The sequence below is a fragment of the Psammomys obesus genome, unplaced genomic scaffold (genome assembly GCF_907164565.1).
Source record: "Psammomys obesus unplaced genomic scaffold, mPsaObe1.curated_primary_1811, whole genome shotgun sequence".
NCBI classification, from domain to species: Eukaryota; Metazoa; Chordata; class Mammalia; order Rodentia; family Muridae; genus Psammomys; species Psammomys obesus.
The window spans coordinates 20,506,064-20,529,771 of NW_026585644.1; the positions used below are offsets into that span (position 1 = coordinate 20,506,064).

The window sequence follows — 23,708 nt, forward strand, 5'->3', positions numbered from 1 at the left end:
TATTTTCAATTGTTTTTTTACTTAAATTTATTTTTTATTTTCAATTGTTTTAAATAAAAGGCCTTTAAAGTGGATTATGCCAGGCATGTTCTCAGCTCAGACTTTAGACAAGCCATTTTCCTTTGGACGGCTCATGCTGTATTTGTATAGTCAGTTCTCTCAACCAGATCTCTATTTTTCAAGATCTTACTGTCTACACTTTAAACAGTTTCTTGTCCTTTCCCCTCTTTTCCTTTACCTTATATACTAAGTCACCTAACTATTATCATATGGCTCCCATTAAAATGTAAACTGGCAGGAAGGGAATGTTGATGTTTTGAGTCACTGCTACAACTCCAAGACCCAACCCTACAGCTAAGCTGGGGTTAGAAGGAATAAATAGGTACTTGGATTCTTAGGATATGAAAAATTAACACACAATCACAAAATAGGTTCACTTTCTCAAAAAATGCAAAGATATATGAAACAGGTAAGCCCACTGACAGATCTAGTATATCATTTCAATAAGGGTCTACATCATAAATCAATGACTTGCTTTAAGGAGCTTAGTGAGCAAACCTCCTTCCATCTGAAAGTTAGTATTGCAGCCAGCTAACACAGTAAGAAAATACCCGAATTATATGAACACTCAGTATTAAAACACCAAATATGGCTAGGCATAGTAGTGCATGCCTTTAATTCCAGCTAAAGTTGAGTGAAAATTAATGATATCTTGCATAAAAATAAAGTTTTAAAAAGGAAACAAAGTATGGTGGTACATGCCTGAAATACTAGAAATAGAGGCAAGAGGATTCAGGGCCAGCCAAGGCTACATAGAGCATTTTAAGGCTACACTGGACTACATGAAAGTCTATCTAAAAGCAAACAAATGAGTAGTGCTAGGAATGCAGCTCTGTGGCTTAGCTGCCTTGTATGAGTCCCTGGGTTTAATTCTTAGCACTGAAAAAAAATTAAATAAACAAGAACTAATTACATCAGACTTGATTAGAAAATTCAAGTACTTGCAGGTAGAGATTCCTCGAGAGAAAACAGAATGACATGATATTCACTATGAAGTGGTGTGAACCAAGAGACAAGTATAATTAAGGCTTCTGTATTTCATTATATTTCCTTGAAAAACTACCAAAGTTAAAAACAAAATAACTACAATGGTTTCAATTAGTGTCAGTATTGTAACTGAGTAGTCTATAATTAAGGTGGGAAAGGGCAAAAACCTGAAAACACTATCACTTTTATACACAAAGTGTTCAAATCATTTTGAACACTTTGTGTTCATTTCACAAGTGCTCACTTCTCATGATCTGCCACATAATAATTCTGACCTTCCTTTGCCTGTAAGAAGCAAAATAGAAAAAAATATATCATTAAGCCAGGTAAGGGGGTGCACACCTGTAGTTACCTAAGAATCTGAGACAGGAGGGTCCATTTAGCCCACGTGATCAAGGCCGGCTTGGGCAACAACACTAAAGCAAAACAACTTTTTAAAATAAAAAAGCTTTGTATTTTTAAAAGTGTAAGAATTTGAAAAACAAATTAACAAGTCTAGAGAAGCCAGTAAAGAAAAAGATGCATAATAAGCAAGAGTGATTGAAGGGAGAAGATAATCAAAGTAATTAATCCCAAGCGCACTGAGGAGAGAAATAAAAAGATGCACACGCCACACACATACACATATACACATACACACACACACACACACACACAAAATGAATCAACTTTCAAAAAGTAAATTCTAAAGTGGTAAATTAAAATCCCAATAATTACATTTGTTATGAACAGGAAAAGTAACCAGAGTTACTTTTTCTCTGGGGAGTGGTGGTGCATGACTTTAATCCCAGCACTGAGGAGGCAGAGGCAGGAGGATCTCTGAGTTTGAGGCCAGCCTGGTCTATAGAGTTCCAAGAAGGTCAGGGCTACACAAAGAAACACTGTCTCAAAGAGGAAGAAGGAAAGGGGGGAGGGAGGGATGGAAGGAAAGAAGGAAGGAACGAAGGATGGAAAGAGAAAAAAGAGAGAGAAGAAAGGAAGAAAGGGAAGGAGGGAGGGAGGGAAAGAAAACAAAAGAGCAAGCATCAAACAAAGCAGCCTTTAAGGAAATGGATTTTAAAATGTCACAATATAATGACTCTACATTTGAAGATGCTAAATACATAAAAAAGACTGATAAAAGCAAAAATCTAAAACAAAAACCAACCAACCAAACGAAACTCCACAAAAACAAATACTAAAGCCAAATGGACAAAGGCAATAAACCTTTCCTGGTCAAAGAAACAGGTAGGTAAAGGAACAAATGTAAGACAAGTCAAAATCATCAATAACTTAATCTGATCGTGATGTCCTCAAAAACTGTTAAACATAATTTTTTAAGATTTATTTTTATTTTCTTTTTTATGAGTCTGTTTGCTAGTGTGTGAATACATGGCACCTGCATGGGGGTGCCTACAAGGGCCAGAAGAGGGCATCAGAGACCCTAGAGCAGAAGTAACAGGTGGGTTGCAAGTTGTCTGACATTGGTGCTGGGATCTGAAAAGTGCTCTTAAACACAGGACCATCTCTCCAGCCAAAAATGTATTGTTTTGTTGCTGTTTTGTGAGACAGACTATTCAGACTATTCAGACTTGGCTGGACTGGAACTTGGTATGTAGACCAAAGTAGCCTCAACTCAAAGGTCTCCCTGCCTCTTCCCTTGTACAGGGAGTAAAAGTACTGGAATTCAAAGTGAGAGCCACCACAACTGGCCTTCCAAGTATTTTTTTTTTTTTTAAGATTTCAGAGAACATGTATAAAAGAGGCTACAGAGATGGCTCAGTGGTTAAGAGAACTTGCTGCTCTTGCAGAGGACCTGATTTCAATTCCCAGCATATATGTCTGGCAGTTTCATAACTTCCTGTAATTCCAGCTCCAGGGAATTCCACACCTTCCTCCAACCTAAGCTGGTACATGTGTCTATGTACACACACACATACATGCGCACACATATCATAGACACATAAACACAAACTTAATCTTTTTTTTAAGCAAAAAGGAAGACCCTGGGTAAGATGTTCAATCCACATTCAGCAAGGCAAACAAGATGGACATCTGAAGAAGGAGAAAACAGGGAAAATAGGACAGGAGCCTACCACAGAGGACCTCTGAAAGACTCTACCCAGCAGGATATCAAAGCAGATGCTGAGACTCCTAGCTAAACTTTGGGCGGAGTGCAGGGAATCTTATGAAAGAAGGGGAAGATAAAAAGACATGGAGGGGACAGGAGCTCCACAAGGAGAGCAACAAAAACAAAGAATCTGGGCACAGGGGTCTTTTCTGAGACCAACCAAGGACAATGCATGGAGATAACCTAGAACCCCTGCACAGATGTAGCCCATGGCAGTTCAGTCTCCAAGTGTATTCCCTAGTAAGGGGAACGGAAGCTGCCTCTGACATGAACTCAGTGGCTGGCTCTTTGATCACCTCCCCCTGAGGGGTGAGGGGCAGCCTTACCAGGCCACAGAGAAAGACAATGCAGCCAGTCCTGATGAGACCTGATAGGCTAGGGTCAGATGGAAGGGGAGAAGGACTGCCCCCAATCAGTGGACTGGGGGAGGGGCAGGGAAAGAGAAGAGGGAGAAGAGGGGAGCTGGAGGAAGAGGAGGGCTGGGAGGGAGAACGGGAGGCTCCATCTGGGACACAAAGGGAACAAATTGTAATAAATAAAAATAATAAAAAAATTAACATGTACAAAAATGATCATACACTGAGCCACAAGTTTCAAATTTTAAAGGACTAAACATGCAGTTTCCTTATAAAATCAAATGGAACAAGAACAGTAATATAGAGCTGACTCTTATTTCATGTATTTTTACAAAAAGCACAACTTCAAGTTCAATGCTCAGTAACACGATGCACTGATCTGCACTATTTTTTTTTTTTTTTAAACACACTGGGAAACAATAAGTCAGCTTTGGTTGCTACTATCTCCAAAGTTAATGCTTCTTATCTGACTTCAAAGTCCCAAGTTTTCTGCCAGAATTGATAAGATACTTAACTTACTTTTTATTCCCTGTGCACATTTTGACAAATAAATCCAACAATAAGGATGAATTGCAAAAAATTAAAAAAAAATCATGCAAAATGAAAGATACACAAAAATATATGCTTTTTTATACTACAGATTTCAATTTCTAAGAAATTCTAGAAGAGAGAAGCAATTTACAATGAGAGAAAAGATTAAGTTGTTAGAAGACAGAGAGGCGTGGTGGCACATGCCTTTAATCCCAGCACTCAGGGAGGCAGAGGCAGGCAGATCGCTGTGAGTTCAAAGCCAGCCTGGTCTACAAAGTGAGTCCAGGATAGCAAAGGAAGGCTACACCGAGAAACCTCGTCTCGGGAAAAACAAAAAGGTTTTTAAAGAAGCTGTTAGAAGACATGGGAGATGAGATTGAAAGAAAATGAGGAAACATTTAGAATGATAAAACCATTGCATATCTTGGTTGTGATGGTTAATAGACAAATTGTTAAGTGAATAAAGCATTATTATATACAACAATAAAAATGGCCATAAAAGTCTTTCCATTTCACAATAGTGAATATCTGTCCTTTGATCTCTCCTTTATAGTAATTGTGAATGGACTATGTGCTGTCTACCTGTCTTTTAAAGAAAGAGATTCCAACTTTGCATGTACTGCCTTTCCTATTAGCATTATTCATTCACACACTGTACTTGTTAAATGCATTGAAACTACTATTATGAATGGCTTCAAATTTCACGTACTGGAAATTATATTGGTGGGAACCACACATTATAATTTCTAATATATCACTATCATATTTACATGTATCATATATACATGTGTAAAGCAAGGTCTAATCTCTAGTATATTTCACATCCCATAAAAATCCAATAAGTTTAGGAAAAAAAAAAAAAAAAAAGCAAGCTGTATCATTTACTTTTCCTCCCCAAGCTCCTTACAACAAATCACTGTTGAAATTAGAAGCATTCAATCAACCCATAAAACATTACTTGCAAGCTAAGAAGTGGGAAAATTCAACACACATTGAACAGAAATGTATGAATGACAGACAACACAAATAATTCAACACACATTGAACAGAAATGTATGAATGACAGACAACACAAATAATGATCAAGAACATTAAAGATATAAGTACGTTCCTTACATGCACAAGAGCTATGGGACACAAAGAATAATGCAAATGGATGACTTTTTGAAATAAACTAGACACAAAGGCAAAAACTGAATGATTTCATGTGAACACTTTGCAGAGAATATAGCAACATTGCAGTGAAGATAGGGAGTTGCTGCTCGATAGGTATTTCTATTTTAGGTAATGAAGTTTTAAAAATAGATCATGCTGATGGCTGCACAATACTATGTATGTATGGAGTGGTACTGAATTGCATATTTAAAGTGACTCAGAGAATCTTATGTCATGTGATCTGACCACAATACATTTTTTATGTTCAAGAAACATTGAAAATGTCGAACAGAAACATGTACATGATAGAGATCAAAATTCTAGAGAAAAAAAAACCCGTATGTGAAATACACAGTACACTGGATGTGACAGAAGACTAGAGGCTGCAGAAGACAAGGAGACCTAACACAGACAGTAAACACAGAATGAAACAGTGGAAGCACCATCTTTCAGTAATGTGTCAATTTGATCCCCACAAAGGAAGAGAAGAGAAGAGGCTTGTTTTTCACACCTTTTAGGAAGTGTGTTTTATTTTGGTGCACTCATGCAAATCTACAAGAAAATGTGCACTGGAGACCCAAGAAAGGGCACTGTTCAAAAAAGAATGCTCCAAAAATATTATGGCAAAACCCTTACCAAGGAAAGTACGCTCGTATTGAGCATAGTAAGCCCTCCAAGAGCTGATAGCTAAGTATAAAGGAAAATGATCAGAAAAAAAAAAAAAAAGGAGATAGGAAACTAGATCTAACTGATGTGCCAGCCTGCTCTGTCCAGAGAAGCACACTTTAACTTTCCTTGAATAAATGGGAAATTCATTGTTTAAGTATTCTAAGTTAAGGAGTAAATTAAGACTTGCATTTACAGTAAGTACTTTAGCTAGAGAACAGAAAGTTGTAGGACTAGAAAAACTGGAGCAAAGACCACTGGAGAGGAAAATCCTGTGCTGATACAGAAATGATATGACAGTCTTCTGAGCAGGAGAGGAGAAAGCAAGGTGGCAGGAGAGATGTGAACTGTGTTTGGGAAGTGGACTAGCAGGAAGTGGACTGGATTTCTGGGTTGGCCCAGGAGAAATGACAGAGGAAATAATCACTGAGTCTGAGACCAAATCACAGCAGAGTTGCAAGCAATCTTATCTCTGAGAGACTATAGTGAATCAAGGAGAGATGCCAGCAGATAAATATATATCAGTCCAAAGTAGCAACACAAGCATGCAAGTGGATAAAACAAAGTCATCAACACATAAACCATCAAGCAAGTCCTGGAAATATGCTGATCCAAGAGACAGAGGCTATAATAGTACTTGAGGTTTCTTTCAAGGGGCAAATTGGTTATTTATATTGTTTTGTGAGCTATTTGAACACATTAGCAAAATTAGAAGTAAAAATTAATAGAGAAATTAAAGTCAATGAGAGTTTATCAGCAAGCAAGAAAGAAAGAGGTAAAGGAGTTGAGGATTTTTCTGATGATAAGCAAAACATGAGTGAAACAGAAGGAAAGGAAGAACAAATGGTACTAAAAAGATAAACTGGTGTGTCAAGTGACAGGAAACTTAAGGAATCTTTTGATGACTTCTATTTTCCAGGAAACAGGAACACCATCTGTGGAAGAGACTTTGTTTCTAAGCTGAAAGAAATGAAAGCCCCTAAGGAGAAGGAAAGATTACCCTCCTGCCTTGACAGCTTTCAGAGACTGGTGACCAGCAGTATGCAATGTTAGTAATCCATTAGTTGTCTGACTGTCCTCCATTATTACTCAACAAACACTTTTTGTGTAGATCAAAGACAAACTGATCTGGAACCTAGATTGTGCCAGATGCATATAGAAGAGGTTCAATGATGCAAGGAAACTGAGGATGTAGAAGAAGATCTGAATTGATGGACACTGTACTCTTGCCTACTAGTGAAGGAAGCTAAATTTAGAGGTTCAGAGTTTTATATCTCAAAAATCTGATCAGTAAGAAGCTTAGAGCAGGACAGAGAGCGTAATGTTTTACATCTGTGATCTGAACAGCAAAGTGGATTTCAGGTAATAATGAGATACAGAACAGTTACATGGGATTCTGTGAGTGAATTATGTGGAGAAAGTAAGAGGTGGTGGAATTGGGAGATAAAAGGCATGATTCTGAGTACTCTGTCCATGTAAACACTAAGTTCACACACACACACAAAATCCAGTGCCAATCTCTTGCGAAAAGTCTATGAGTCAGATGCCTACATCTTCAACAAACAATAAGATACAGACAAGAAAGCTGTCAACAAGTGACAGCTGTGAGGAGAGGTAGCAGATAGATAATCCAAGTACATCAGACTGAGAAGGTTCTAAGAGAAAGATAACACGGGTGACTCAATGAAGAGAACCCTACATGGCAAGGACCCTAAACACACACTGAGAGCAAACGTTCCAAGTTCTAAGAGGGCTCCCCCTTAGGAGAAACACAGGTACTTAAGGCAAGGAAAAGCTGATATTTGGGAAGGAATTTGAAGATGCAAGCAAGTATGTCAACCTCAGAACAAAAGCGGAAAACTTTGTTGCAGATGAAGAACAGCCAAGAAAAGGACTGACCATAGAAGCGCCTTTGGACTTACACATCAGACAGAAAGAGGCAGCTATGAAATGAGGCTGGTAGTTCAAACAAGTCCCAAGAGCTCTCTGAAAGAGAAGACAGCAGGCATCTCAGCAACCAGCCAGTGCCTGGAACAATTACAATTAGAAAAGGGTTTGTCTGTTTCTAGCATGGAAAGAGCCAAATTAAGTTTACATGAATTTTGTTGGTTGATGAATATGTGCTGGTGGAGATAGAAAGATGGTTCAGTGGTTACAGCAGTGGCTGCTCTTCCAGAGGACCAGGGTTAGATTCCCAGTACCCATATGATAGCTCACAACCATCTGCAACTCCAATACCAGGAAACTTAATGCTTTCTTCTCACCTTCATGGGCACCAGGCAGGCAAGAGGTACAGACATACACAAAAGCAAAGCACCCATAGTCATAAAATAAAAATAAACAGATGCCATAAAATTCAGAGTAAATTCCCACACCTTCTTCCTGCCCAGAGTGTCTCATTTTACAAGTGCTTCAAATATTAATAAACTTTACACAGTAAACAGGAAGGGAAAAAAAAAGACTGTATGCTGACACTGGTGGGATGGCTCAGAAGATAAAGGTCCTTGCCACGCAAAGACTCATGACCTTAGTCCACAGAACCCACGGGGTAGAAAGACCTGACTCTCGCACATGCTATGATTATCTGGGAAAGCAGTCTTGCTTTTATATGCATGAGACCAAAAAGAAAATAATGCCTTATGCTATTAAATGCAAACAAGAGGGATACCCTGACATCACAGGCTATTGCCTGAATAACACAGGCCACAGAGAAAAGGTTACAGATTGTATCTCTTATAATTTTTAACAGGCATATATTACTTTCAGAACTTTTTAAAAAAATTTTTTTTCAAAAAATTGTATTTTTCCTTATTCTATTTTGTAGATTTATTTTTGAGACAAGATCTTACTATGTAGTCCTAGCTAGTCTGAACGCCCTACATAGACCAGCCTATAAAAATAAGTAAAGTAGTTAAATATTTAGGGTTTATTGTTTGTTTGATCTTTTGAGACAGCCTCTCACAGAGCCCAGCCTGACCTCAAACTTGCTACAGAGCCAAGGATGATTTTGAACTTCTGATCCTCCCACCTCTGCCTGAGTGTTGAGGATCATAACCTGTGCTGACTTTACGTGGTGCTGGAGTTTAAGGCCAGAGCATGCTAGGCAAGGCATTCTACCGACTCAGCTACATCTTCCGAACCAACTGCTACAACTCTAAAGATTCTTTTACTATGCCACTCTAGCACTTCATACTCATTAGATACTGGCCGGAAGTGTGCAGTTTTATTAGCTATGGTAACTCAAAATATTAAAGGTAAAAACCATGCTGCCATTCTCCTCTAAGTTCTATAATTATTATCTCCAAACTCAATAAACACAGGCGGTCTGGAGATGGCTCAGATAATTAGGAGCACTGACTATTCTTCCACAGGATTCAGGTTCAATGCCTAGCACCTACCCTACATGGCAGTTCAAAGCCATCTCTAACTCCAGTTCCAGTGGCTGCAATGCCCCCATGTGAACTCCAAGGACAGCAAGCAGACATGTGGTAAACAGACACACTTGCATACAAAACAATCATACAAATGTTTTTTAAAAATCAATAAGCACCAATTTTTCAAACTTCTACAATATATATTTCAAGTTTCTACAAGATAATATATACACATTCCTTAATAACAAAAAAACTAGTGGCTGGAGAGATGGCTGAGCTGTTTAAGAGTACTAGCTACTCTTCCAGAGGTCCTGAGTTCAATTCCCAGCAACCATATAGTGGCTCCCAACCATCTATACTAGGATTTGATGCTCTCTTCTGTCTAATGCCTCTTCTGTCATGTAGTCAAATGTGCAAATAGAGCACTCATGTACATGAATAAATAAATATTTTTTAAAAATTAAAGTACTATATTATCAAAAGTACTTGAAGGACTAGTAAAACATGGGTACCGTATCAGCTACTGATGAATTGTCTGTTTTCTCTAATTTTCTATGGAGAAAACAATTATTTGGTTGGTTGGTTCTGGTTTGGTTTGGTTTATTTTTGATACAGGGTTTCTCAGCAAACAACTCTGACTGTCCTAGGACTTGGTTTGTAGACCAGGCTAGCCTCATAGAGATCTACCTGCTTCTGCCTCCTAAGTTCTAGAACTAAAGGCATGCACCTCTATGCCCGGTTGAGAAAATTATTTAAACAATACAGCTGGAGAGATGGCTCGCTGTTTAAGAGCACTGTCTGTTCTTCCAGAGGTCCTGAGTTCAACTCCTAGCACCCACATGGTGGCTCACAACCATCTATATTGGGATCTGATGCCCTCTTCTAGGGTGCAGGTGTACATGCAGATAGAGCACGCATATACATAAAGTAAATAAATCAATCTTAAAAATTGTTTTAACACTTTAAAAATCTAAACAGTACTCTAGTATTGCTTGATATAACCAATAACTCAAAAGCTGCTTTGCACATTAAAATTAAAAATTGTTTTAAAAATGAAGATTGTAAGTCAGATGCGGTGACACACATCTGTACTCCCAGCACTCAGGGAAGCAGAGGCAGGCGGATCTCTGTGAGTTTGCAGACAGCCTGGTCTACAAAGCAAGTCCAGGACATCCAAGGCTACACAGAGATATCCTGTTTTGAAAAAACAAAAACTGGAAAAAAATAGATTGTATTTTACACTTTTTTTGTTTTCTTTTTGTTGTTGTTGGGGGGGGTTGTTTGTTTTTCTGAGACAGATTTTCTCTGGGTAGCCCTGGCTATCCTAGAACTTACTCTGTAGACCAGGCTGGCATACTCAGAAATCCACCTGCCTCTGCCAATACCACAAAAGAATGTTTGAAGCCTTCTCTGTTTTCTAAACCCAGGGATAATCACAGGATAGAAAGAGGACACACTGATTTGGGAGCTATAATTTGAAGGAACTTACATTCAATTTTAAATTTCTAGTTAAGTTTTTCCTCATAAATTAGGCTGACAATATATCTACGACGACCATTATTTTTTACTTTTCTGTTTATTAAATATGAAATATCAAAATTACATATTTTGGGCTGAGGCGATAGTCCAGTTAGTAGAATACTTGCTTAACATGCACAAAACCCTGGCTTCAATCTTTGGCTCTACATAAATGGGGAATGATGGCACAGGCCTGTAATCTCAAGGCTTGGGGTTAAGTAGAGGTAGAAAGAACAAAAGTTCAAGGCCGTTGTTTGCTACATGGCAAATTTGGGCCACTCTGGTATACATGCAATTCTATCTCAACAGGAAAAGAATGAACATAGTAATGAAAATCGGAACTTTAAGGTCATTCGCAGTCACATAGCAAAATTATATATTTGAGGACAATAAGGAGGCTCATCCAGTGGAGGCCCTGGCTACCAAGGCTGAAGACCTGAATTCAATCCTTCAATCCATGGGACTCACACAGTGGAAGGAAGAGAACTAACTCCCAAAAGTTGTCCCCTCGTTTCCACAAATACACTGTGGCATGTGTGCACCTATACAAGTACATACCATGTACACAGACAAACACACATACACATATTAATGTAAATTTTTAACTTCTTAGAAATAAGTTTTTATACACACTTTTTAAAGTAGCATAAGATGTAATGATAAATTTGTTATTATGTATACCTTATCACAATGGTATTTCTTTAAAAAACAAAACAACTTATGTTTCCTTTAGGAAAGCCCAGCAAATTAAGGGAGGGAAGGAGGAACAGAGAAAAGGCAGAGAAGCTGGCTAGCCTTAATTAATCTGATTTGTAGAGTCCTAAAAAATAAAATGTGATGATCCTACCATCCTTCAATACATCAGGCACATACACAACTCTATCTTCTGAAAAGACGTTGAACATCTGGGCCTCATTTTATCACTCAGTCCAAGAAAAAAGTATATACACAGCACCTTTCACCTTTCATCTTCTTCCTGAGGATGACGTGCATCGCTATCACCAGAAAAGCTCCTTCAATGCATGGAGAGTCCTGCCTATCTCAGTCACCTACTTCAGGAAACCTGGCTTGGGGAGCTCCCCCAAAAGGATCTCCAAAGGGAGATCCCCACATGAGGATGTTCACAGTAGTATCCCCACATTTAATATTTCAAGTGCTTTTGCAAAAATTCAACATAACAAAATTCATTTTCAGTAGCTTTTAAAAGAACCAGTTCAGGGCTGGAGAGATGGCTCAGAGGTTAAGAGCACTGGCTGTTCTTCCAAAGGTCCTGAGTTCAATTCCCAGCAACCAGATGGTGGCTCACAACCATCTATAATGAGATCTGGTGCCCTCTTCTGGTACTCAAGTATACATAGAGGCAGAACACTGTATACATAGTAAATAAATAAATCTTAAAAAAAAATCAGTTCAAGACAACTATGTTAATGTATTTTATATATTTGATACATACACACACACAAACACCAAGCCAGTATGGTGGCACACTCCTTTAAACTCAGTACTCAGAAGACAGAGGATATCTTCGTAGTCTTAAAAAAACAAACAAAAACCCTACAACCAAAAGTAATTTTAACATGAATTTAACATGAGAGAAAAATTAAATAAAGAATTCTTTGCTAAAATTTCCCTGATTGTTTTTTTCAAGAACAAATATATTGGGTTTTTTTTTTTCCTCATTTATTTATTTTATTCACTTTACATCCTTGTAGCCCCTTCCCTCTTCTCAAGGGCAAAGGCTGTATTTAGTAAAAACTCCAAACGATTACAATCATATAAGAGTATAGATTCTAGATGAAATATGCTTAAATAAAAGGAAAAATACTGAAGTCTTATGCATACAGAATTCTCAAATAAGGAATCATCTGAGAAGACCCAAAAATGTGCAAATAATAACCCCACAAATCAGCATGCATTGCCACCTGTGAACAAGAGTGGACACGTTATCTGTATACTAATTTGCAGGGTATTTAAAGACAAAGCCAATGCAACTGTTTCATCATGGCAGTTAGCACTCTACAGGAACCTAATTATTAGAGTAACAATAAGAATTGTTTCTAATCTGTATGTAGAAAAGAGAGGTACAGCACTCTAACTCAAAATAACAGAATGTTTATCATCTTATTCCTAACAACTTATTAAAATTAAAAGATGAACCCAAAACAAAATCAAAATAGGTGGAAAAGCCATGTTTACATCAGAGTCCCCAACATGTGTTGTTTAACAATAACTAAACAAAATGTGGTGGTACATACCTGTAATCTTAGCACTGGGGATGCTAAGGCAGGAGGAAAGACAGTTTGGGGCCAGCCTGGGCTACATAGTGAGACCCTGTCTCAAGAAAAAGAGAGATGAAAAGAGAATAGGAAGGAGCCCAACTAGTTGAGTCCACTGCTTCTACCAGTTTTCACAGTTCAAGAAGAGTTTTTCATTACTAAGAAGTAAAAGGTTCTCTAACAAAGTTTATTTTTAATAAAAGAAAAATGCTTGTTAACTATGACTCTCATGTGCAGGGGAAAAAAAAACCCTCTTCATTACTTGATTAGCATGTCTTTGCACAAAGACAATTTAAATATATTGATTTAAACTAGACCACATTCAGAGTACACTAATAAAAATAAAAAGAACAATCTCTCTCTTTAGAAAGCACCAACTAAAATTCATGTTATTAGTAAAGTACACTGCAAGTACTATCATTCACTAATAAAAAGAATATGAAATTGCACAGCCATTTCAGAAAATATTGGCAGCTTTTCAAAATTAAGCATTAACTACCACATGACCCTACAATCTCATTCCTTGAAATCCATGAGAGATAAAAACATGTCCTCACATATGGCAAATTCATAAACAAAATGTAATATGTAATTCATGCAATAACATTATTCTGCAATACTAAGGAACAAAATACTAACACATGCTACAGTACAGATGAACCTCAAAACATACTGGGGAAAGAAGCCAGATGCAATGATGGCATACTGTGTGCGACAATTTAAGCAGAAATCTCCCTCACACATGTGGGTATCTGAACAACTCCAGATGGTGGTGCTGTTTGGAAAAGCTGTAAAACCTTTAGGAGGCGCAGCCTTGTTGGAGAAGTATGTTACTGGGAGTAGGCAAAGTAAAAAGCCTCAACTACTTCCAGTTTGTTCTCTTTGCTTCCTGCTGGTGGCTAGGGATGTGAGCTCTCTCACCTCCCTGTTCCTGCTTCCATGCCTGCCACTTACTGTCATACTTCCTTTGCCATGATGGATGGGCTCTTATCTCCCTGGGACTGTAAGCCAAAATAAACCTTCTGCAAATTGCCTTGGTCATAGTGTTTTATCACAGCAACACAAAAGTAACCAATATAATTTTTTTAAAAAAGTAAAAGTAACTAATATAACTGTAGAGTACCATTTATGTAGAATTCACACAAACACACACACAAAGATAAACTTATAGATGCAGAGCAGGAGCTGGGACTTAAGTCAGGACTGACTGAGAACCTACACAACAGAATTTTAGAGGTAATGAGAACTTCTATATTAAGTGACAGTTTAATTAAACTGCAAATGTAAAATGGATGAATTTATAGCAAATAAAGAATACCTCAATGAAGCTCAGGTGTGGTAGCACATGCTTTTATTCCCAGCACTCAGGAGGCAGAGACAGGTAGATCTCTGTGAGTTCAAGCCCAGCCTGGTCTCTACATAGTTCCAGGACAGCCAGCTTTACATAATAAACACCCTACCCCCCAAAACAAACTGAAACAAAAAATACTGATGGAAATAAAAATAGCATGAAAAGCTAGAAAACAACAGTATCATTTAATACTTGTTCCTCAGCCAGACTCTGATCTCAGACCTGAGATCTAATTTATTCTAAGAATAAATTAAGAGATAGACAGATGGACAGTGTCTATGCCTGCAAATTATACTTATATATTCAACCATTATGAAGGATTTACAAGCAAATACTGTATTATATATTACTCCCTTTCTCTAATAGAATACCACTAAACAGAAAGGGTAACTCTAACTCAAAATTTTTTTTGCAACTTTTAAATATAGAACAGGCAATTACATTTATTAGAAAAGGAAACATTACAAACATTAAATAGGAAAAAAGTCAAATAAAATGTTAATAATCATGGAATTGGCAAAATGGCTCAATGTGTAAAAACATCTGCTGCCATGTCTGATAATCTGAGTTTGATTCCCTGGTAGGAGATACTCTCAAAAATTGTCCTTTGACTTCCGAGTGGCACATACATACCCATGAACACATATACATACACACAAATAAATCTAAAATGTAATAAAAGTTTTGAAATATGCTTGCTATCTGAAAGTTTTTGAATATAGTCTTTCACCACGACTTTTTTTTTTTTTTTTTTTTTTTTTTTGCATTGGGGTGGATCCCCTAGAACTGGAACTGACAGCTATGAGCTGCCACATGAGGGCTGAGGATTGAACCCAGGTCCTCTTGAAGAGCAGCTGGTCCTCATAACCACTGAGCCATCTCTCTAGCCCCTCACTACGACTTCTAATGACTGAGTTTTTACTCCTCTCTTTCCAGGTTTTGTAAGACAGGGTTTCTCTGTTTAGCCCCAGCTGTCCTAAAACTCACTTTGCAGACCAGGCTGGCCTCGAATTCACAGATCTGTCTGTCTCTGCATCCCACTGCTGGGAGACATCTGCATTCTTGATCAAAATCTCACATGCCCTTTGACTTTGTTTTTAATTTTGTTAGTAAGCAAATATTGCTTTATTACTAACAGCCAATATACTGTTTTGAAGGATAACCTGAAACTTACTACCGTCATTTCACCTCTTCTTGATCATGAAAAGCTGACAACACAGAAATCACCTGGCTCCACAGGGAACTAGATGTGATTAACTAGAATCTAAGGCAGGGGAACAGATGGCACACAAATGATTAGAGGCTATTTAGCTCACAGTGTCTTAACTTCACCAAAAACACAGAATAAAATTAATTTTTATCTTTTTCTAGACACACCGTTTCAGTACAACCTGGAAAATGTCTACAATACAATTACTTTTCCTACAAAACCAACTATTCTAATCTCTCAAACCTATCCTCTGAGCATACAAATATTTGCTATCTTCCTTCTTATGGATAGACCAGGGCCAAATAACAGAAACGTATCAAAATGTTTACTTGGGGTCTGCTGTAATATCACTTCTAGAGGAAAAACACCTCTAAAGATTCACTCCTATAAGGGGAGGAGGCCCTCCACTACCAGTGGACTGGGAAAGTGGAATGGGAGGAGGTAAGGGAGGAAGGGATAAAGGAAAGGGGGAGGGAGAAAGGAAGGGGCGGAGAAAGGGAAGGGGGGAGAGATGGACTGGGATGGAATGAGGGTGGGCTACAGCTGGGATACAAACTGAATAAATTGTAATAAATAAATTATATTAAAAAGATTCACTCCTATTACTTAAAACTGAATTACTTTTTAATTCAACAAATAGCTAAAGAACGTAACAGGAAGACAAAAACAGCTATATCCTAATAGAGTTTATATTCTATGCATAAAATTAAACTCACAAGCCAGGTATTGCCCCCATACCTATCACCCTAGTACTCAGGAAGCTGAGAACGGAGGTTCTTGAGCTCAGGGGCAGCCTGGGCTACAAAGGGCATTCAAGACCAGTCGGCTATACAGTGCGTTCTTCACTTTACAACAATAAGTAAATTAAATAAATAACGTCAATGGCCAGAAAGCATTAAAAATGCAATACTTTAACACTGTAAGACTTCCTCAGCACTATTACCCAAGTAGTACAGCAGGCTTGCTTCTACTAAAAGAAGTCCCTTCTCATCTCCAGAGCTAAAAGCTAACCTTTACTTAAATTGTCACACACAATATGCCATCACTGCATGTGGCTTCTTTCCCCAGGAGAATGTTTTGAGGTTCATCTGTACTGTAGCATGTGTAGGGAAGTGTTAGAAACTAGTTCCCAATCTGTAATCCCTTAAAAATAAATTTTCTATCACTTACATCATAACCAAAATTGTTCAAAAATCTTTTACAGAATAAAGTAAATGAGGCAGTAAATATAAAACCAATTATAAAAAAAAAACTTTAGATACCTGGAAAACAAGCCATAAGTCCTTAGAAATATTCTCCAAAAGAGTTAACACCAATGAACCAAAAAGCAACCCTATTATCAGAAAGGAGAAGAATAAACGAATATGAGAATGAAGAGACTAGCCACCGTCAACAGAATACTTTCCAAAAAGGTAAATGAAGGTCATTTAAAACAAGCCATCTGCAGACTTGTCCAAAAACATCTACATAGTGTGATCACCCCTTCAAGGAGCAGGAAAGCACAAATGGAAGGAGCAGCTCTCAGCAAGGATAAAGAACAGGCAAGCACCGTGACTTGATACTAACTTGCATATTAAGCTCCATATAATAAGCTAGCCTATTAAAAGTAATTGTGCTTTTTCTGAGCTGTGTTTTTCTTTTTCTTTTTTGTTTATATTTCTTGTGTGTATGTGCCACTGTGCATATGTAGAGATCAGAGGATAACTTGTGGGAATCAATTCTCTTTGTCCACCATGAGTCCCAAGACCAAACTCAAGGTCACCAGGCTTGGCAGCAAGCACCTCTATCAACTGAGCCCTTTAGATTTTCAGTGACATGTCATCCTGGGCCTATAAGGTCATCCATCCTGAGCCATCAACTTTCTCTTTCCCAGTAACCCTCCTCATGAGCAACCACTGTAGAATAATTTTAAAGGTAAGATGCTTCCTATCTTCCCAGCCATGGCTGGCCAGCTGCCTATTTCCACAGATAAAACTAAAATGAGTTTTAAACAAAGCTTAGTTAGACAACATAACCATAACTAAGAATTTGAAGATGACTATTAAGAAAATACACAAAAGTCTATTTCTAAACTGATTTTTGGCAAAGATGACAAAGCAACCCAGCAAAAAAGGAAAACCACTTTTCACAAAATGACAATGATGATTATGATGATAATAAGAATGGTGCTGAGTAGTGAGCAGTCTGAGTAACCAGTCATGTGAGAAAAAAAGAAAATCAGCTTCAGTCCCTAACTCACACCTACACTTAACTTGATGAAATGTATCCTAGACCTATATATAAATGTTAACTCATAAAGCTTTTAGAATAAAAGCAAAAGAGGGCATTTCCAAGAGATAGGACTACAATTACTTGGGTGGGAAAAAAAAAAAAAAAAAAAAACAGTAACAATTTTTGAAATGGTTAGAAACAGACATAGCACACACTAAGAAAAAATATTCACAAAGCAAATTTCACAGCATTTCCTTTACACACAAAATCATTTCTATGTCTAGCACATAAAACCTTATATGATAGCCCCAACTTTTCAAAGGGGCAAATACTCTAACAGATGATTCACATATTTATATATAAATAGCCAGTATATGCAGTAGTCATCAGAATGTGCAAATTACAACACAGTGACCAACCATGACCCACCACAGGATTTTTTTTAATGTTATGAAAGATGGAGAACAACTGGAATTCTCCCTTCTCTTGTTGGCACAAGTGTAAAATAGTATAACCACTTTAAAAAGATCTGGTCATTTCCTAAAAAAGCAAACATACACATATCCTATGACACAGCAATTCTACCTCATTTCAACCCAAGAAAAATAAAAACAAGTCCTTACAAAGACTTAGCACAAATCATTCATAACAAAATTTATTTTACGGCAAGAACTCACTACGTAGCTGGGGCTGGCTTGGAAATCACTCTATAGACCAGGCTAGCCTCAAACTCATAGAGCTCTGCCTGCCTCTGCCTTCTGAGTGCTGGGATAAAATCAGGTGTGCACACCTTGCCCAGATTATAACATTTATTAAATGTATTTATAATATCTATAGTATAAATGGCTTAGCAAGCAGGAAAGAACACTAGTGCCTAGCCTGACAAACCTGAGTTAGATCTCAAAGCCCACATAGTAAGAATCAACTAAAAGTTTTCCTCAGTTCTCTACACACGTACTCACAAATAAATAAATGTAAAAAATAACCTAAATATGTTTTTTAAAGTAATTAATCTGTACATTCTAAATGTATACCTTCTACTTCACAAATGAGTATGTACAAAATATTTGTTCATCTTTTATTCTATCTCATTTTTATTACATCTGCAAAAGAGTTTCAGTCATAACTTTCAGAGGAGTGAACATGTGCAACTGTATTGTAATCGGGTGAAAAGCCAGCACTACATGGAAAGAACCTAGGCACTACAGTAAGTATTTCATGGAGATGGAGGCAACATTCACCTTGCATATGCAAGGTCTTAAGCTCAATACCCACAACTACCAAAAATAAAATTTCCACATAGTAATATTTTCATACAGATGGCAGGTACCAGTCCTAATAGGTGTTTCTGGGGCCAAGCAGATGGCTCGGCAGTTACAGAGAGTTGATGCCAAGCCTGATAGCCTTAGTTTGATTACTGGAATCCTCATGGTAGAAGAAAACTCCTGCAAATTGTCCTCTGACCTCCACACCTGTGCCATGACACACAACACCCCACCCAAAACACACACACATAAATAAACGTAAATTTAAAAAGTTTTAATGGGTATTTTGTTTTTCCTCCTATTGAAATTATAAATAAATACTTGATCACCTTTACCCATTCACAAAACCCATAGGTTACCATGACTGCATACTCTTTGAAAGAACTAAAGAAAAACCCAAAGCACAAACCTTAAGACATTTCTCCAGAATACATGTTAACTAAAACACACAGGGCAAGCAATGTGAGGATCTGTGACAACAAAACAGAGGCATACCAAAAGTTTCAAACACTACAAATGAGCATCACTTAAGGTCCTCCCTTAGAAATATTTCAAACAATGACCTTCAAAAAGACTCAGCTGTACAGGTACTTACTTCCCATCAAGCCTGAAAACCACATGACCTGAATTTGATCTCTAGGTGATATAGATAGGAGTAGAGAACTGACTCCCACAGTTGTCCTCTGACCTCCACACACATGTGCCATGCCCACATGGCACATGCCCACACTCAAACACACAAGATAGTTTTGTTTTGTTTTGTTTTGTTTTTAATTACAGAAGCAAATCTCTCTTGAAACTATTTTTAAATAGTACCAACCAGCTTACAATCTGCAACTTCAAAAGAGTTGCTTATTTTAGGGCCAAATAAAGCAACTAGCCTCTGCACAGAAACAAGATAATTTCGTCTGCACACTGATAGTGTTCTGGAATCCAGCCCTACATAAGCTTGACAATGATTAGCACTTATGACGGCAAACTCAAAATGATAATTGCATGCACCTAAAACTGTGTAACAAGAAATATCTGTAACAAAAATCATTTCCTACCTCAAAGAAAACAAAGCTAACAAAAATTTGTCAAATGCACTCAGAAGTCAAATGGGTGTAAGGATGTACCATGCACTGATACTGTATGCTATCTTGTGTAACTTTTCTTCCTATGAATGGTGTACCTAGCCTACTGAAAACATGTTTCAGAAAATCCTGGTATGTTTCACCATCGAGTGCCATAGTGCTTTCGAAGCTTTTGAAAACAGTAACTAAATTCCATGCTGTGTTTGTATTAAACTATTGAAGATATTTTTCTAGAATAAAACCAAAAGAAATACAAGGTTATGTAAAGCAATGATTATCTGTGAAATACATCTCATAGTAAGATTTCAGATCTTTAAAGTAATAACAGCTACTATTTCATAAATATTTTAAAAAACAATTTTTATAATGTCAGTTTAAAGACTAATATGCTGAATTAAAACTTGGAGGAATAAAAAGGTTGAGAATGAATGGCAGTGATGATTGGCACAACAATGTGAACGTATTTAATATCATACAATCGTGCACTTCAACATGGTTTAAATGGCACATTTTATGTATACTACTACAATTAAAATTTTTAAAAATTCTCGTAGTCAGGGTTACCATTGCTGTAATGAACCACCATGACCAAAGCAACTTGGAAGGAAAGGGTTTATTTGGCTTACACTTCCACAGCACAGGAAGTCAGGATAAGAACTCAAAACGGCAGAAAACTGGAAGAAGGTGCTTATGCAGAAGCCTTGGAGTACTGCTTACTGGCTTGCTCCCCATGCCTTGCTCAGCCTGTTTACCAAACCCAGGTCTGTCAGCCAGGGTTGGCATCACCCATAATGGGCTGGGCTTTCCCTCATCAATCATTAATTAGGAAAATATCCTATAGCTGGGTCTTATGGAGACATTTTCTCAACTGATGGTCCTTCCTTTCAGTTAACTCCTGCTTTTGTCAAACTGACATAAAACCAACCAGCACATTATTCATTCTAATATTCTACAATAAAATACACATAACTTAGAAATAATTATTTTAACTTTACCAATGTTTTCAGTATCTATCAATGTGCAACAAGAGGACCAAGGTCCTTAATCTAGGGAATAAAGGGCACTTTCTGACTTAATAACATTTGCTGCACTCTAGAACAAGACTTGTACTGACTCTCAATGAAGTGTAATCAACTAAAAACAGCAGTAAGCCTGCTGTCAAATCATCAAACGGATGTCAACCCTCATAACAGTAAATGTCACAATAACAAATGTGGGTCTTGGCTGTACTAATTATTCAATGAAGGAACTAAACTGTTACTGACCATGTGTAATAATTCAAGAAATATTTTAATAAGACAAACTGTCATGTCACAGGTATTAAACAGCTTAGTTCCAAGCTCAGAATGATCCTAATAATGATGATTAACATCACTAAAATACAAGAGATGGATGTGAAATGTAAAGACATTTCTATCTGGGATTGAGAATGAGCCTGGTGAATATTTGAGATTTACAGATACTATTTTTAACTGAACTTTCTGGCCTAGGATCAAAGTTTTGCGAGCGAAATACCAAAGTGAAAATGCTGGCAGTGACGCCAGAGAAGCTTTGCTTTATCTACAGAAGGGCTATGACCTCCATGCAACTAATCCTACTCTGAGCTAAAGACTTCCAAAAACTGTCCTAAAAGAACACAGAAACCTACTACCAGGCAAAATAAATAAATAACCCTCCCCCAACTCACCCCCCAAAAGCCAAATCTCTACATCTACACATCCTATAGAAAGATACCCACTCTCTAGTCAGTTCCTGCATTGTGGCCAAACAGGACTGAGTCACTCTGCAAATGATTCCAGAAACCTCAAAGGATAACCAACGGCCTCAGAAGAAAAGTTAGTCAGTGGAAAGGGAGGAGACAGTTTTTCTCATCACAGAGTCACTAGGCTTCTCCTAGTAGGGCCCAGAGTTGACATGCTTTTTGGCACAGAATGCCTGATCACCCACCCTATGACTAGCCCTCCAGAGCTGATAGCCAGAGTGTCTTTTTTCGCCTTCTCTTCAGGATACGTGGTCACACTTTTTCCCATAAATGCATCTCTATCTTGCCAAACATAATCGCTTCCCCCAAAAAGACCAGAACTATGACAGCATTCTATGCGGCGTTTATTGTAAAACGCGTTATTTTCTTAATCGAGCTCCAGCCAGCAGCCTTCCCGAGGCTCTTATTTTGTATTTTGAATACTATGGGCAAGACGAGAAGGAGAGAGATTTATTCCATTCTACAATTCAAACTCATGTCTTGGCTCCGGAGCAACAATCTCCGGAAATTTAATTTACATAAATTCAAATGCACTAAACAGCTACTATGGAATGTCCAAGGGCAACTGAAAAGAAGCAAACTTGAGCTGTGCGCTCCCAGATTCCCGACGCAGAGGACGGAGGGAGGGCAGCTCTTTGTCATGTACCCCAGGTGGTACTCCCAATAGGGAGAGCATCGGGTTTCTTTCTCCCTGGATTTCACCCTAGCTCCCACGCTGTGTGACACTTTCAAATTAGCTAGTCTGGGGTAGGAAGCACAGCCAATCCTCCACCTTTCCGCCCTAAACCGACTAGGTAGGCGGGAAGGAGACCAGGGGTGTTTCCTCCCAGCGCGCTCCAAGAAAAGGGGGCGGCCGAGATGACACCCGTGCACAGGGGGGTGGATCGGAGGAATCCCCGGTGGGGTCTCCACTCCGGAACCTGAGTCTCCAGTCCCCCCGGACAGCCGGAAGCTGCGCGGGTGGGCCAACGGGGACCAGGCAGGGCGGGGAGCTCCCTCCCAAGCCGGCACCTACCAGCAAGCTCTCCACGTTGATGGGCGAGCGAGGGTCTCGGATGAGCGCCTCCAGCTTCCTCTGGCGGCCCGCGCCCGCCCCGTCCCCCGGCGCGGCCTCGGGGGCGCTGGGCATTTTCCCCGTCGGTGGGGGCCGGCTCATGCCGCTTCGCCCGGCCTAGCGCCGCCCGCGGAACCTCTGCCCGGGCCCGCCGCGCGCCGCTGTCTGAGGAGCCGCCCGGCCCGGCCGGGTGCAGCGAGGCACACGGCGTCCCCGCCCCTCAGCCGCACGCGCGCCGCCCGGCCCGTAGCGAGCTCGCCAGGACCCCGCGGGCGGGAGCGGGGAAGGGGCGCCCGCGCCGCACCGCCCCGCCCTCGGGGCTCAGGCCGCTAGGGCCGCCGCCCGTCCGCCCGCATGTCGCCGCCGGCTGCCTCGCGCGCCCACAAGCCCGCTCCCCTCGCACGCAGTCCGCGCCGCGGCCCTTCCCGGCCGCGCGCCGCCGCTACCCACAAGCCCCTCCGCCCGCGGGTCGGCCGCGCGCTCCCCCGCCCCGCCCACCCCGGCGCGTCCTCGCTGCACGCCCCGCCCCCTGGCCTCCGGCCCCGCCCCGCCGCGGAGCGGAGCTGCGAAGCTTCTTTTCCGCTCCCTCTCCACTGGTCTGGTTGCGTCGTCTGTCCCGCTCCCGGAGCTCGGAGTCGGAGCGGGTGGCAGCGCGATGCCCCGTGGTCCCCGTCGCGTGCCCCGCGTCGCCCGCCGGACCCCGCGGCCTAGCTGACGTCCGCGCCCCCCTCCCGCCGTGTCCCGCT

The 23,708-nt window shown here is 39.5% G+C and overlaps 1 protein-coding gene across 2 annotated transcripts in view; it reads right to left on the reverse strand.

The window, feature by feature from the left end:
* Rock2 (Rho associated coiled-coil containing protein kinase 2) overlaps nt 1-23,395 on the reverse strand; it is a 95,649-nt gene extending 72,254 nt beyond the window's left edge. For both annotated transcript variants that reach the window (XM_055625474.1, XM_055625465.1), the window contains exon 1: nt 22,924-23,395. In XM_055625474.1, coding sequence (XP_055481449.1) covers nt 22,924-23,064 — 141 coding nt within the window. In that variant the 5' untranslated portion in view covers nt 23,065-23,395. The remainder of the gene's footprint in view (nt 1-22,923) is intronic.
* Nucleotides 23,396-23,708: the final 313 nt, after the last annotated feature.